Source organism: Rattus norvegicus, chromosome 7 (assembly GCF_021556685.1).
Source record: "Rattus norvegicus strain SHRSP/BbbUtx chromosome 7, alternate assembly SHRSP_T2T, whole genome shotgun sequence".
NCBI classification, from domain to species: Eukaryota; Metazoa; Chordata; class Mammalia; order Rodentia; family Muridae; genus Rattus; species Rattus norvegicus.
Genome location: NC_141540.1, coordinates 139,934,925 through 139,952,500, shown reverse-complemented (window position 1 = coordinate 139,952,500; position 17,576 = coordinate 139,934,925). Strand labels below are relative to the sequence as shown.

The following is a 17,576-nucleotide window of genomic DNA, read 5'->3' as shown; positions in this document are numbered from 1 at the left end:
CTGTTATGCGGAATGTGCAAAAAGAGAATATATGTTCCTAATCATTTAATGTGAATGAAGTATCTTAGAAGCCGCATAAGACGGTCCTGAGAGCTGGGGTGTAGGTCAGTGGCAGAGCACTCGCCTGCGTGCACCAGGCCCCACGTTTACTCTCCAATGCGGAAACAGGCAAGCAAGCAAGAGAATGAATTAGTAATGAATTAGTAAGACTCTGGGGGAGAAACGGGCACCAAGGGCAGGAGAAAGAGATGGGATAAAGTTGTTTCGTGGTGGGTTGGGGATTTAGCTCAGTGGTAGAGCGCAAGGCCCTGGGTTTGGTCCTCAGCTCCGGGGTGGGGGTGGGGGGGTGGGGGATGGTGGGAGTTGTTTCGTGGTATTCACACTTACACCTTAGACATCTGAAAGTCCTTGTTTTAACAACGGATAGCTACACTGGCAAACACTAACTCTAAAGCTGGGAGATAAGAGAGATCCATCCTCCTGGCCTCCAAGCCCTCCATGCCTGTCGAGCAGGGTGACTCCTCAACTTGGCATCGACTTTCCCCCATGTGCACAGACCAAGTCCCAACACTCTCAGGCCACAACCACTTCTCACTGAACCAATCCCAACAGTCAGCTACCACAGATTTTCATACTGCACAGTACCAAACCAAATCCATTTGTCTTTCTCCAGATCTTAAGAAATTTATATACTATCTCACACACATACTTGTTCAACCACAAACATATCATGAGTTGTTAACAGTTTATATTCTGAGGTCAATAAATTATGACACTGGTGTTCACTGGTGTTTTCTTGACTACGCAAAGCTATGCTTGCTGGGCGCAAGAAGGTGAAACATGGAAGGCAGGGAAACCTCGAGAGAGCTGGAAGTGTCATAGGCCTCTGGGAAATTCTCCAAGGTCAATAAAGCCAACTTGTGCCAAGACAGCCAGGCTACAGAGAAACCCTGGCTTGAAAATCCAAAAGATGGTTGGGTGGGGGAAAAGGGATAACATTTGAAATGTAAATTTAAAAAAATCCAATAAAAAATTTAAAATTAAAAAAATAAATAAAAATCCAAAGGATGATAATGATGGTGTTGTTGATGATGATGATGACGATGACAATGACGAAGAAGAGGAGGAGGAGGAGGAAGAGGAAGAAGAGGGGGGAGGGGGAGGAAGCAGCAGCCAAGCCTGGATTGGTCAAGAAATCATTTCAGGGCTGGCAGGACCTCTCATGGTTAAAAGTCCTTGGCACACAAGCCTGACAACCTGAATTCAATCCCTGGAATCCATGTGGAAGGAGAGAACCAACTCCCAAAAGCTGTCGTGCATCATGGCACGTACACCCCACACAAACACAACAGTGAAATTTAAAGGAAAGCATTTCAGAAAGCAACACTAACCTAGTGCAGGAAGGACACTCCTGACCCAAGCTGGTACTTAGTCAAAAAGCCGTACCCAAGCATTTCTTAAAGGAACCACATCTGGGGTGGAGACGTGGAAAGAATCTGAACCCAGCTAGTAACCTGTGAGGGAGGCATCTGGATCTAAATGGATATAGGTGAGGGATTAACAGCTAATATGCTAGGCGCTGTAATGAGAATGCATATGTAGTAATATTACTTTTCTTCTGTTGTCTTTCCCCTATGTAGCCAGCCCACAATGGCCTTGAACTCCTGACCCTCCGATGCCCCGGATCACAGGTGTGGAGCACTACATCTGTATCTTTCTACTTTCTAGAGGAGCAAACTAAACAATACCCACAGCTCACAAGACCAGGCAAAGTCGAACAGGACAGAAGACCAGCTCTGACCAACAGAAGCCCACTCGCCCTCCACTCTCTAACGCATACCAGCTGCCTCTGGAAGGCACACAGCCTGGGCTGTGGAAGATGGGCAGCACCCACAGCTGCCAGTCAAAGCTGGCACCCAGGAAGCACACTCAGGTGAAAAGAGAGGACAGAGCAGAGCTGTGCTCCAACCACTGGGAGCTCACCACATGCAAACCAACCATGAGTACACACAGAGAGACAGAGGCGGTTTAAGAAGGAAACGCTGCCATTTGTTTGGCTTTAAGTGAAGTGAGAGGTCACTAGTAGCGGGGACTCTGTAGCAAGGTGACCTGGCCTGCAATCTAAACTGTTTTAGCTAATCTAGGAAACAAGTCCTGCTGAGAACCAGCCCCTCCCTGGAGAAGCCGGGCTCTCTCCGACATGCTCACTTGTGTCAACTCTTGTCTAGAGCACCGCAGCGACGGCACCAGCAAACTGTGCTCTGCTCTCAAGCCCAGGGAGCTCACTGTGTGATACTCTGAGATCTCACTGTCCAGACTGGCACTGTTGAGATGGAAATCAGAAGACATGGAAACACTGTCTTTCAAGTACCACAGGATGCACAGGTGAGAAGGCCGTGGCATGTCAGCCCACTATCAACAGGGCGGATCTGGCTGACCTGGGGAGCTAGGCAGGCGTCCCACTCCGCCCTCACTGCTGTGAGTGTCCCTATGCTCCCCTGCTGGAGCTCCAACAAGCGCTTTAATATTATCAAATATTCTTTAAAGCCCTTTTTCTTTTCAAAATCTATGTGGAGTGCTCTGCCCTCATGTATGTATGTGCACTACACATGAACCTAATACCTGTCCTCATGATATATGTATGTGCATCACACATACATGCACCTAATGCATGTCCTCATGATGTATGTATGTGCATCACACATACATGCACCTAATGCCTGTGGAGGTCAAATAGGTCCAGACTACTTAGAACTGGATTTGCCGATGGCAAGGAAGCTGGCATGTGGGTGCTGGGGACTGCACCCAGGTCCTCTGCAAGAGCAGTATGCTAATCTTACCTGTTAAGACATCTTGCCTAAAGTCTAATTTTAAAAATAAAAATCAATATAAATATCACATTCTAACACGTAATTCATTTTACCTTTTTTTTGCCAGTTACTATCCATTCTTTGAGCACTTCACTGGCACTTCCTGAAAGAGAAATCAGATGAAGATTTTCTCCTCTGCCACTCAAGGTCAAGGAGTCAGTGCATTAAATCACTGCTACACATTGGACGGAGGCAGTCAGTCCTTCTGCTGTACTGGCCTGCTAAGATCTCCTGGTCACTCAAGATTCTTTATCCATACGTCCTAGTCTGACTATAAAGACGACTAGTCGGGGCTGGGGATTTAGCTCAGTGGTAGAGCGCTTACCTAGGAAGCGCAAGGCCCTGGGTTCGGTCCCCAGCTCCGAAAAAAAAGAACCAAAAAAAAAAAAAAAGACGACTAGTCTTTACCCAAGCACACCATCTTGACTGTGGTGTTTGGGAAAAGCTGCACCCTACACTAGACTCAAACCCTCAAATTATGAAGAAAACATGACTACAGAAAAAAAAAAAGTATAGTATTTGGACCTGTTCATCCTAGACTTGCAAATTCAGGAAAATTCATCAAGGAGCCCTGACCACTCTGTTCAAAGACAAAACAGTTTCAAGTAAAGTTTTTTCAAACAAGCTCTATGGAAAGAATTTTAAGAAACACTGATTAACGAATCTTAGGAGTTGGACAGGGCTGTCCTTTTTCTACCTAGCATATAGAAAACATAAGGAAACCCGTGCATCTGAGTCCCCTGCCCCTGGAGTCTGGAAATAAGTGCTGAGTCTGGAACTGGTCATGTGATCCTGGGCCGCTGGCTTAAATTACTTTATCTAATTCCATTCAAATCCACCCATAGTCCACCGGCGGCATGGTTTCTTTGTCTGGGGAGGGGAAAACATATCTAATAATAAAGGAACTTTCTTAGCTTGTCTCTTCCAGTTTCTCTATAGCTTGGGAATGTGTCCTATATTAACAAAAGGACGGTATGTGGATCTGTCATGGGACTGCACTGCGGCTCAGGTCCCAAAGTCTAAACTTGAGGTGACGTTACCTTCCATGAACGCTTGCACTGTTTTGTCCACACAGTTATCAAAGTGCTGCAGAACCAGGATGATCTCATTATTGCTCTTATTGGGAACTATTGCACGCACCGCATTTATCTGCAAAAGATGACATGAGCAGGTCACCAGGCAGCAGAAGTGCATGGGGCGAATAACAGTGTCAGTGCAGGTCAGCAGTGTGACCACTGCTTAATGTCAGGAAGAACACACGAAACCGTCACACCAGGAATAGTAAGTAGGAAAACAGTAACACCACATGAAAGCTCAATTTTGATTCAAAAACACAGAACATTTATAGAAATAGAAGGGACCAACCGAGAGGCGGGTCAGTGAATAAAAGCATTTACAATAGTGTGGAAAACCTGAAGTCTCCAAGCTGCCCTCTGACCTCCACACAAGCTACCAGGTGCACATCTGTAGTCTCTTGGTTTCTGTCTCTGTCTGTCTGTCTGTCTGTCTGTCTGTCTGTCTGTCTCTCTCTCTCTCTCTCTCTCACACACACACACACACACACACACACACACACACACAATTTTTATTTTTATATTTTTAAAGTGAGAAAGTGCTGGGTATGGCTGCACAATCTGTTAATCCCAGCATGGGAGGCAGAGGCAGGGAGATCTCTGTGAATTTGAGGCCAGCCTGGTCTACAGTGCAAATTCCAGGATAGCCAGGGCTACAGAGAAATCCAGTCTCCAAAAAAAAAAAAAAAAAAAAAGAAAAAAAAAAGAAAAAAAAGAAAGAAAGAAAGAATAAGGAAAGGGGGAGCTGGAGAGATGGCTCAGTGGTTAAGAGCACTGACTGCTCTTCCAGAGGTCCTGAGTTCAAATCCCAGCAACCACATGGTGGCTCACAACCATCTGTAATGGGATCTGATGCCCTCTTGGCGTGTCTGAAAACAGTTACAGTGTACTCATATAAATAAAATAAATTAAAAAAAAAGAATAAAGAAAGGAAGGAAGGAAAAGAAAAGAAAGAAAAGTTTAATTAGGTACCAGCTTTTAATCTTAGCATCAGTGGTTTGCCACTATGCTATAGGGAAAGTAGAAATTTAATGAACCATTAACCATAACAGCTCAGATTTTTGAAAATGGCTGTGGTATGAATGTGTGAATGTGGTATATATGAATACATGTGTGTAGGTAGCACCCATGCACACTGCAGAAGCCAGAGGACACAGACTCTTTTACTCTGTAAGTCTCCACTTTATTTCCTTGACACGGGGTCTCTCACTGAACCTAGCATGAGGCTGGCAGCCAAAAGGCTCCAGTGATCTCCTGCCCCTGCCTGTCACATTGCTGGGGACATAGGTATGTCAGGTCTGTCTGTCTGTCTGTCTGTCTGTCTGTCTGTCTGTCTGTGTGGGTTCTGTGGGTGTGAGGGCAAGTCTTCATGTGTGTACAGCAAATGCCCTTACCTACTGAGCTCTTTCTCCAGCCCAGCAGCTGAGATTCCCACACAGCACTGTTTAAGTCTGTCTGTCTGTTATTCAGCTGTGTGAAAACTCTACAGAGGTAACTTAGAGAATTGTTATAAGCTGTTTTAGGTGCATAAGACATAAGAGACAACTGGTGATAACCCAGCTTAATAAAACAAAACTCAAACGAAGCCCAAATTCATTTTTTTTTTTTTTTTTTTTTTTTTTTGGAGCTGAGGACCGAACCCAGGGCCTTCTGCTTGCTAGGTAAATGCTCTACCACTGCGCTAAATCCCCAACCCCCAAATTCATTTTTTTAAAAGAATTATTTATGTATATGAGTACACTGTCACTTTTTTCAGACACACCAGGAGAGGGCATCGGACCCCATTACAGATGGTTGTGAGCCACCATGTGGTTGCTGGAATTTGAACTCAGGGAACTAGCAGTCAGTGCTTTTAACCACTGAGCCATCTCTCCACAATGAACACTCATTATATCGCATTTCCCTCTCCAGAAATCTCTACTCAGAATTTGATTCAATTTCAATATATTTGCATTTTCATGATGTATATCTGCATAGGCAATCTATTTTATATTATATAAATATCATTATTCATCATGCAAGCTTATTTTCAATTTTGTCAGAGCATTTCTTCATATTGATTTGTACATGTTATTCACGTAGTTAACATGTATCTGTTCCTCATATAGTTAACATACACTGTACACAGCACTCCTACTGTACCATACACTAATTCACTCACTCTCCTGTTGGCAGACATTAGATGTTGGTTTGCTTGTTTTGTTTTTGCAGTGCTTGAGGTAAAACCCAGGGTGTCTCGTTCACGCAAAGCAAGCGCTCACTATGGAGCACCAATCCTAGACCACTAGTTTATGTTTGTGTGTGGCTGAGTCCTCAGTGCCTAGAACAACGTAACATCAGGTGCTCTGTGTAACTGTCAGAATTCTGAATAGCACAGAGCCTATAACCAGTGCTTACTGATCATTTCCAACTGCTCTAGGAAACGGACACATCCAACTGGCTTATGTTTGGTTTGGGTCTCACTATGTAGCTTTGGATGGCCTAGAACTTGCTTTTCAAACTCATAGATGTTGCCTGCCTCTGCCTCCTGAGTGCTGTGATTAAAGGCATATGCCACCATGCCTGGCAGATAGGCAATTTTGTCAAACATATTTTTTGAAATGAAAAATACAGTTTATAGGAGTTGGAGAGATGGCTTAGTGGTTAAGAGCACTGGTTGCTCTTCAAGAGGACCCAGTGCCCACATGGCGTCTAACATCAGCCTGCAACTCTAGTTCAAGGGATCTGACCTCTGCAGACACAGCAAGCACATGCTGCACAGACATACATGCATGCAAAACAACCATCCACATAGTTTACAACCACTGAATGTTCACATGTATGTGTGTATGCAGGTACATGTGAGCACACGTGTGGAGGCCAGAGGATTTAACCTCAGGTGTCCATCATTTTTGAGACAGGTTCTCTGACTGCCCTGGGCTGGCTGGGCTGGGCTGGGCTGGCCAGCAAACTTGTGTGCACCACAGTGCTAGGATTACCAACATGCACTGCTACACCCAGCTTTCTGTTTCCATGACGTTCTCTTCGGCCTTGACTATGTCAGGCACACACCTGTCCATGCAGGCAAACACTCATATACATAAAATAATAAAAAGTTAGGGGTTGGGGATTTAGCTCAGTGGTAGAGCGCTTGCCTAGGAAGCGCAAGGTCCTGGGTTCGGTCCCCAGCTCCGAAAAAAAAGAACCAAAAAAAATAATAATAATAATAATAATAAGTTAAAGAACTGAGATCTCTCCAACCCCAAATATCTTATTATTATGTATCTATTTTATAGCTAGCAATTTCAATGTGCACTTTTTTTTAAATAAACTCGTTTGTCCTAATCACTTGTTTTCATGGATTTTTCTGTGTAGATAACTGTATTTTCTTCCTTTTCAATTTTATCTGTCTTACTGTACAATGTATAATTAATTATTTCTTAAGGAAGTGCTAGGAGAGGTTTTGGTAGGAAATGGTAGATCTAAAGACCCAGAGCTGCAGAGGCTTATTGCCACTAGGATGTCACGGTGCAGTGACATTCTGTTTGTTCCTAGGAGTCCATTTTCTTCTTTCTCCCTAAACCCCTTTCTTTCGAGTCAGGTCTCACAATGAGGCCCTGGTTGGTCTAGAACTTGCTGTGTAGACCAGATTGCTGGTTTCAGAGATCCACCAGCCTCGGCCTCCAAGCACATGAGAGGCGCATGCCACTATGCCCACCAGATTTCATTTTCAGAATGCATTTGTGGGGCTGGAGAGATGGCTCAGCGGTTAAGAGCGCCCGACCGCTCTTCCAGAGGTCATGAGTTCAATTCCCAGCAACCACATGGTGGCTCACAACCATCTGTAAAGAGATCTGATGCCCTCTTCTGGTGTATCTGAAGACAGCTACAGTGTACTTATATATAATAAATAAATAAATCTAAAAAAAAAAAAAAAAAAGAATGCATTTGTGATAGTCACTGCTTATATTAATACATTTTCCTATAATGTTCAAATATCCTTAGTAATTAGTCTTACCTTCTCCTTCATGTTCTCAAAGGTTCCTCCCTGGGCCAGTACCGTATTGGACTGCAAATCAAAAATGAATCCTGATGAATCTGAAAGAATATAAAAGAAAAATATATTCAACCCTGATATAACCCATGTGTTCTATTCATCCCAGACTAACTACTTTTTCCCTCATAATTACTAACGATTTAGAAACTACTCGGATATTTCTACTACATAGATAATTCATATATATTTTGAGTTAGTCATAAAATAAAACATTCTTTAAATTTTTATTTATTTTTATCAGGTGTGGAGGTGCACGCCTTTAATCCCAGCACTTAGGAGGCAGAGACAGCTATGTCTCTGTTTGAGGCCAGCCTGGTCTATATGGGGAGCTCCAGGATAGTAGAGCTATACAGTGAGACTTGTCTCCAATAGAGAAGTATTTTTACTGTGTAAGTGTTTGCTGCATGTATGTGTGTGCACCCTGTGTGTCTGGTACCTGCAGAGGACATAAGGGCATTGAAGGCCCTAGAACTGTGGTGGTGGATGGTTGTCTCCACCATGTAGGGACTGGAACCAAACCTAGGTTCTTTGCAAGGGCAGCAAGTGCTCTCAACAGTTTATATTTTAAAGTGTGTTTTGAGGAAACTAGCAATATGCCAAGCATATTAAGAGGCCCTTGGTCGGGGCTGGGGATTTAGCTCAGTGGTAGAGCGCTTACCTAGGAAGCGCAAGGCCCTGGGTTCGGTCCCCAGCTCCGAAAAAAAGAACCAAAAAAAAAAAAAAAAAAAAAAAAAAAAAAGAGGCCCTTGGTCCTGTGAAGGCTCAGTGCCCCAGTGTAGGGGATGCTAGGGCAGTGAGGCAGGAGTGGTGGGTGGGTGGAGGAGCACGCTCAAAGAAGCAGGGGAGGGGGATGGGATAGGGGGTTTGCGAAGGGGAAACTGGGAAGGGGGTAGCATCTGAAATGTAAATAATAAAATATCCAATTTAAAAAAAGGAAAAAGAATAAATATATTTATACTATGCATGAAGCCAGATAAAATTTTAAAAAAGAATATTCTATAATCCTTCATCTCTTTCTTAGTTATCCGACCTTAATTTATAAGCCCCCTAAATGTCGTACGCAAGTAACTGATTGCGAGAGGTGTGGGGGCATCTCTCCTAACAGTTCACGAAAACAGAAGGAATCTGTCTCCTAGGCTACCATGTATGAACCTCATGAATGCACTCATCAACTGATGCTCCCGGGGTGGAGGTGATGAAGCAATGTATCCAAGTCTACTACCAACACCACACCCGAGTCTGCTACCAACACCACATCCAAGTCTACGACCAACACCACACCCAAGTCTACTACCAACACCACATCCAAGTCTACTACCAACACCACATCTAAGTCTACTACCAACACCACACCCAAGTCTATTACTAACACCACACCCAAGTCTGCTACCAACACCACATCCAAGTCTACTACCAACACCACACCCAAGTCTATTACTAACACCACACCCAAGTCTACTACCAACACCACACCCAAGTCTACTACCAACACCACATCTAAGTCTACTACCAACACCACATCTAAGTCTACTACCAACACCACACCCAAGTCTATTACTAACACCACACCCAAGTCTGCTACCAACACCACATCCAAGTCTGCTACCAACACCACATCTAAGTCTACTACCAACACCACATCTAAGTCTACTACCAACACCACACCCAAGTCTATTACTAACACCACACCCAAGTCTGCTACCAACACCACATCCAAGTCTACTACCAACACCACATCTAAGTCTACTACCAACACCACACCCAAGTCTACTACCAACACCACATCTAAGTCTACTACCAACACCACATCTAAGTCTACTACCAACACCACACCCAAGTCTATTACTAACACCACACCCAAGTCTGCTACCAACACCACATCCAAGTCTGCTACCAACACCACATCTAAGTCTACTACCAACACCACATCTAAGTCTACTACCAACACCACACCCAAGTCTATTACTAACACCACACCCAAGTCTGCTACCAACACCACATCCAAGTCTACTACCAACACCACATCTAAGTCTACTACCAACATTACACCCAAGTCTACTACCAACACCACACCCAAGTCTGCTACCAACACCACACCCAAGTCTGCTACCAACACCACACCCAAGTCTGCTACCAACACCACACCCAAGTCTACTACCAACATTACACCCAAGTCTACTACCAACACCACACCCAAGTCTGCTACCAACATCACACCCAAGTCTGCTACCAACATCACACCCAAGTCTGCTACCAACATCACACCCAAGTCTGCTACAACACCACACCCAAGTCTACTACCAACACCACACCCAAGTCTGCTACCAACACCACACCCAAGTCTACTACCAACATTACACCCAAGTCTACTACCAACACCACACCCAAGTCTGCTACCAACATCACACCCAAGTCTACTACCAACACCACACCCAAGTCTACTACCAACATTACACCCAAGTCTACTACCAACACCACACCCAAGTCTACCACCAACACAGTATCCAAGTTTGTACTCAGCAAATGAAACTCAATCAGTAAGGTAAACAAAACCAAACCTCCAACGAGTTATTCTTTTTTCAAGTTTGTTCCTAGACTGTGACTGTACAATCAGTAATAACCACAGTACATGTGTGTGTCTGCACGAGACGCAGCCACTGACTTGCACCTGGCAGGCACGAGCTCTGCACTAAGTGACATCCACAGCTACCCCTCTACCTCAGCACTGAATGCTTCAAGTCTACGACAAGCCGTCCTGGGAAAAAGGCTAGTGTGCTTCTCGGATTCTGCTGTGCACGTGTACCTTCTGAGAAATCTTATGCCAAAATGTAGGCTGGGCCTCAACAGTCTAGACTAAGGCCTAAGATCCCTCTCAGACAGTTTCAGCATCACTGATTCCTGAAACCCACTTGGGAGTAGTTTGGGAATTAAAACACAGCAAAGCAAGTGATAGGGGAAATTCTGACAAAGGGAGTATAAAAAATATTGAATATGATAGTATATTCCAAATTCTTTTCTATGATTACAAACATAAGTATTTTAGTTAAAGTTTCATTTAGAGCTATAATTCTACCTTCATTCCAAATACCTCCTAGTTGCTAAGGAAGGTCCAAGGTCTATGTTCTGGTCAGATCTGAGTACAAGTGTGAAAGAGAACATGACTAGAGCCTGTCGTTCTTAAGAGAAATCATGTTTGCCAATAAACTGTGAGTCCATTTAGATAAAAAAAAAACCAAAAAAAACAAAAAAACCTGTTTGTACAAAAAAATTGGGCATTACACAAACCCAGTGTGTGTAAGCCTCAGTCTTCCAGATGACGACACAACATGGTTAATTCTCAATTACCCTTATCAAGTGAAAGAGAAGCAGCAGAAAGAGGAAGACCGCACATGGCCAAGGCACCGAGACACCTCCTCACTCGCTGCAGACCAGTCCAATGATGTGGTCTGACAGCTGTAGTGTGCTCCCCTGCACCGGAAGGCCTATCAGTGACCAAAGGGTGACACCCAAAACACCAATCAAGAGCTCATTATTAGAGACACAAACCACCAATCTCTTAGAACAGAGGGACACGCTTAGAGCAAATTATCCAAGTATGGCCTATTTTAGAAGAGGATTCTTACTAGCCTGTTAATTGTCCTCCTAACAACACACCAGCAAACAAAAAACTACAGAGGGGGTTGGGGATTTAGCTCAGTGGTAGAGCGCTTACCTAGGAAGCGCAAGGCCCTGGGTTCGGTCCCCAGCTCCGAAAAAAAGAACCAAAAAAAAAACCAAAAAAACAAAAAAACAAAAAAAAACAAAAACCATGAGGGTTCAAATGGCAGTTCTGCACTCAAATCCCACATCATTTGAGTTTATCCAGCAAGCCAGTTAACAAAAACCAAGTACATAAAGTGAAGTGGGTGGCGCACGTTTGTAATGGCAGAACGAGATGGGTAAGGAAAGGAAAGGGGCGGTGGGGGGGGGGGGGGAGCAGAAGGGACGATGATGGACAACAGCGAGGTGGTTTACATAAGGGTCTGTTTTTGAAGGTCCTGGTACACCACCAGGTCTCGGCTCATAATGAAATACCCGTCCATACCCACAAGGCCTAAAGAGTCAGGGGACTAGGGAGCTAGCTCAATGCTAGTGGAAGCCATAACAGTATGCTGGATCCCCTTCGACTACAGTTATGGATGGTTGTGAGCGGCCATGTGGGTGTGGCAACTGAACTGGGTACTCTGAAAAGCAGCCAATCCTTTTAACCACTGAGCCAGCGCTGCAATCCCAGAACCCATTTTCACAAAGCCAGCCGTGTTTGTGTTTGTATCCCAGCCTGGGGAAGCAGAGACAGTGAGGTCCCTGGGGCTTGCTGGTCAACCCGCTTAGACTAGTCTGTCAGTGAGGTCCAGGCCAATGAAGACCCTGTCTCAAAACCCAAAGTGGATGGCTCCTGAGGAATGATACCCAAGCCTGGACTCTGGGTCCACAAGGCATCTGTACCCCCACACAAAATCTAAGCTGGAATTCGTTTTCTGTTTAGCTGTGGTAAGAGCCTGCTTGTTGTTGTTGTTTAAGGCATGGTCCCTACCTCTACCTCTCCAGTGCTGGGCTTTACAGAGCATGCCTGGGCTCAAGATGGGTTCAAGTGCTCCTGTTTGCACTATAAGCACCTCCCACCTGAAGATCAAGAACCACCCCTGTTCTTAACCCTGAGCCGTCTCTCCGGCCACCACCCCTTTTGTAATGAACCAATAAATTTCATTAGAGTTGGTCACAGGAGCATGGAAAGCTAGCCATGACTTCACCACAAAAGAAATCATCTCCTGTCCTCACCAACTATTAACTGCATATATCCTCGGGGAGGGATGGGGGTCCCAGGAGTCCCTCCCTCTTCTACGACAGCACAGCAGGCTCAATCTTGGGTACAGTTTGTGGAAGTTATCACAGCTGTCATGAGGTCAAAAATGTAGCGGGCGGGCTGCACCCAGAAGTCCACACTGCTTCTGTCCTTCCCTCAAGACATGCCTTGGGCTTTGGAGGAAGTGATATAAATACCCCACTTACTCCTGAACATTCAACAGTCCCAGTCCTAAGTCTTCAGAGATACATTTTTAAAGAAAGAAACTGTGTTACATTTTTCTTAGGCAAGATTCAAACAAGATGCAGCCTCCTCTAAATTCAACCTTCTTTGGTAAAAGCCACCCATGCCTGCCTGAGCTTTCCTACTATCACCCACTCCCCACTGTCAGGAATTAGCTTGAAATTCTTACACTTATTTCAGTTAGCACACACTTAAGACCATCAGAAAACAGTGTCACAAATTATTACTGACATCTTTATAAACACCAAATGTGTTGGGTTTCGTTTTTGCTTTTTGATACAGTGCTTGTCCTAGAACTCTGTAGACCTGGCTGTTCTCTAACTCAGAGATCTGACTGCCTCTGCCTCCAAGTGCTGGAATTAAAGGTGTGTACCACCTCCCCATCAGCCAACCCCCCCCCCTGCTATAAACACTAAGTTTTAATTATTGCTTTGTGGGCTTCAACAACCAGAGGGTCAGGAAATGGTGTCTGGCTTATCACCTCAGCACCTGGAGGGCTGAGGCAGGAAGAGAGAAGAGGGAGGGAGAGGGGAGGAGAGGAGAGGGGAAGAAGAGAAAGAAGGAGGGGAAAGAGAAAGAGAAAAGGAGGAGAAAAGAGAAGGGGAGGAGAGAGGAAGAGAGGAAAGAAATCAGGCAAAGTTGTTTTAGGCCTAATGATGGCACAAGGCAAAAGAAACCCCAGAAAACAAGCCCTGGCGAAGAGCTGGGGCAACCGGAGCCTGGGAGCTTGGCTGCTGTAATATGAGGGACAATTCTACTGTAACCAAATGGTGGTCCCATTAAAGATTAATCAGAATTACCCTACAATTCAGGATATACGACAGAAGAATTGAAAACAGATCAATACAAATACACTATCTTAATACGTAAGCAGCTAAGTGCTAGCCGATTACACTGCACAACTGAAAACATGCACAGCCCAGGTGGGGGGCACAGCTTTACCCCAGCACTCAGGAGGCAGAGGTGGGTGGATCTGGGAGTTCGAGGCCAGTTTTGGTCCACACAGTAAGTCCTACCCAGCCCAGCCAGGGTTACAAAGTGAGGCCCTGTCTCAAAATATATAACAAAAAAAGTAAATATCACCATCATCATCATCATCATCATCATCATCAGCAGCAGCAGCAGCAGCAGCAGCAGCAGCATCACCATCACCATCAGCACCACCATCACCATCAGCACCACCACCACCACCACCACCACCAACACCACCATCATCATTATAATCAACCATGCAATAGACTTCTGGAATAGAGACTATGAAAACCGCCACAGCTTGGGCCCTGCTGTGAGAAGTCCAAAGGTGACCTGAATGCACAGAGGTTCTGTGAAGCGCTGAAGGGACTCGTATTAACAGATTTCTCTTCATCAGAAGCCATGCCCACTCTCCACTCTAGACTGCTTAGCAAGCTTAAGTGTGCAGAAGATTTGACGCAGCTGTGGAGTTCGTCTAGAGTTTCTCAGGGAGCTACTAAATTTGTATCTTTTATTTAGACTTATTACACCATTTCCCACCATATAAATGATGACAAAGTATTTCCTTTGATGAAGTAAGTTGAAAACTGGCATTATAACCTGAGACTCCCTCCTCATACGCCTCTGTGCTGGGTATCAAACCCAAGGCTTCCTGCATGCTAGGCAGAAGTTCTGCCTGAGTAAAGCTCCTAGTCTGGGGCTTAATTATTCACTGACGAAAAAACTGAGAAAATCAGTTATAGTACCATCCCTGTCCTAAGTGACACGCTGAGCCCAGTGCAGCCCAGGGAGTCGGCGTGTCGTGCTGTACCGCTCACCTAACGCCATCTACTTCAGAGTCCCACTACTCCAACAGTGCGCGGCATGTCAGCTCTCTTAGGTTCTCGTCATAACTCATTGGCATGCCTTACGCAGACGGAAACGAGATGAGGAACAATACGACTTACATTTACCATGGCCAAAGAGAGGCAAGAAAAGGTAAAGACCCAATTAGATGGAGGGAGAGTTAGAGGGAAGAAGTCTGGAGGCCCAGAAAACCTGGAAGGGTGATTATCAGACTATCAGTAGCCATCTTTCTTCCTTTATTCAACTCTCTTTTGAAAATGAAAAAGCAAGCCAGGCGTGGTGGTGCACTCCTTTAATCCCTGCACTCGGGAGGCAGAGGCAGGGGATCTCTGTGAGTTGGAGACCAGCCTGGTCTACAGAGCGAGTTCCAAGGCTGCATAGAGAATTGAAAGGTAAACTCAGGAGCCCACACAATGAATCAGCAGGCGACGGTCTCACTGCCAGACCTGGCGATCTGAGTTGGAGCCCTGGGGTTCACATGGCAGAAGGAGAGAATGGACTCCTCCAAGTTTTCCTCTGAGCTCCACACGGAAGCCACATCACTCACACACAAAACTGTGTCATGCGTGATCTACAGATAAATGCACACAGAAAATAAATAAGAAAACAAAGATAAAATTTCTTTTAAAAGTAAAGTGAAAAGAAGTGTCTGAACAAATGTAAACTCTTAGAGAAGAGGTTCTGGATGAATTGGACACACCTAGCATTTCAGACAGTGTCCCTCTCTGGTCTGAGCTTGCAACTAGACTAGGCTGGCTGGCAGGTGAATACCAGAAATCAGCCTCTGTTTCCAGCACTGGATTACAAGATAGAAAGGAAGAAAAGAAAAGGGGACAAAAGAAGGGAGGTGAGGAGAGAGAGGAGGATAGGAAGGAGGGAAGAAAGGAGGTTCAGGTAGAAGGGAAAAAGGGAGGGAAGGGGAGGGATGGAGGGAGGGAACATGCATGGATGAGGGGCAAAGCAGAGAGGTGACCTACATGGTAGGTCATAAAAGATGGGTCAGCAAGTTGCCAGAAAGAAATACAGCTACTAAGTAAGGTTATATCTTATCTCTTTCCTTATCAATGAGCCTCAGACCTGCCATTTTCATACCAATTATAAAATTATACATGGAGCCATCTCTTCACATGAACTATTGGAATCTGTAGGAGCTCAGATTCTGCTGCAAATGTAAGCGCACAGTACAAGCACCAAGTGGTGCAGTGCCCAGCTTTAGTCCCACTAACTCATGGGGCAAAGGCAGGCAGAGCTACAATGTAGAAAGAGCTTGTCTCAAGAAAGCAAGAAAGTAAGAAAGCAAGAAGAAAGAAGGAAGGAAGGAAGGGAGGCAGCCAACTAGCTACTGTCACAGAACTGATAACTAATGCTTAGGCATTCTCAAGCTTTAGAACTGAAGATATCACCAATTTTAGTATCAAAGTGATAATCTTCTATTCTACTAATAGTACTTAATAATGAAGAAAAGGGGGTTGGGGATTTAGCTCAGTGGTAGAGCACTTGCCGAGGAAGCGCAAGGCCCTGGGTTCGGTCCCCAGCTCCGAAAAAAAGAACCAAAAAATAAATAAATAAATGAAGAAAAGGACTATTGTATTAAGAAAAAAATGGCATTTAGAAAAACAAAGACAATCAGTTGAGGAGATAGCACACTCCATACATAATGCTCCTGCTACACAAGGATGAGACCCTGGTTAATGTCTAAAACCAAAGCCGGGCTTGGCGGCATGTGCCTATAATTCTAGCACTGGTGGTAAGAGGCAGGCTGACTACTGGAAGCTTGCTGGCCAGCCAGCCTAGCCTAATTGGCAAGGCCCAGGCTACAGAGAGGCCTTGTTTCAAAAATCACGTGGACAGGACTTAAGGAGGAACAAACCTGAGGTTGTCCTCAGTCTTGTGTGCTTGTACGCATGCATGTGTGCACACCAAACAAAACCACAAACCCTCAAATGTTCAAATAATGGAGAATCATGTTTGGAAGGGAACAAATCAGAGTCGGGAAGTTTGGATGACAAACACCACGTGGTAGGATTTCTAGCTCGCTCTGAACACCACCACTGCAGTATGCTCCAGCAGCCTTCCTAAAGCAAACACACTGAAAAGACACCATCAGTGTGAAAGAGAGAGCAAGGAGGGGTAGATAAAAGGGCCTGGGAGGGGGAAGTAATGTAATTATATTATATTTTTTAAGTCTCCACTGGCTGCTCTTACAGAAGAGCAGGTTTGGTTCCTGACACCCACACGGAGCCTCACAACCACTGGCAACTCCAGTTCCTGGGGCTCTGACAGGTTCTTCTGGCCCCTGTGGACACCTGCGCATACACTCTGCAAGCATATGTATGCATTTGCGCACACACACACATACCCACACACCTACCTACACACACACACACACACACACACAAAGGCGCCTCCTGTCAGATCAATCACTGACTCCCGAGTGGTGCGTTCACTTTTCACTTTTGTTACTGTAGTTCTCAGTTGCAGGAGGAAGCACACGTTTGACTCTCCAAGCATAACTGGAGATCAATCGTGTTGTAGACTAAAAGCAAATGTTGTAAAATCTTCTCCAGTTTATGTCACTCCACTTGAACATTCTTAGTAATCTAACTATTCCTTACAGCTTAAGTTTTCTTTATGAAAATCTGTCATATGACGAAACATATGATGGCTTTGAAAACGTAAGTGGCTTTGCCATA

The 17,576-nt window shown here is 44.9% G+C and overlaps 1 protein-coding gene across 4 annotated transcripts in view; it reads right to left on the bottom strand.

Annotated features, from left to right (window-relative positions):
- The window catches only part of Spats2 (spermatogenesis associated, serine-rich 2), a 73,500-nt gene that overhangs the window by 32,094 nt on the left and 23,830 nt on the right, over positions 1-17,576 (bottom strand). For all 4 annotated transcript variants that reach the window (XM_087556828.1, XM_087556830.1, XM_087556827.1 and 1 more), the window contains 3 exon segments: positions 7,941-8,020; positions 3,911-4,019; positions 2,924-2,973 (listed from right to left, as the gene is read on the bottom strand). In XM_087556828.1, the coding sequence (XP_087412954.1) occupies positions 2,924-2,973; positions 3,911-4,019; positions 7,941-8,020 (239 nt within the window).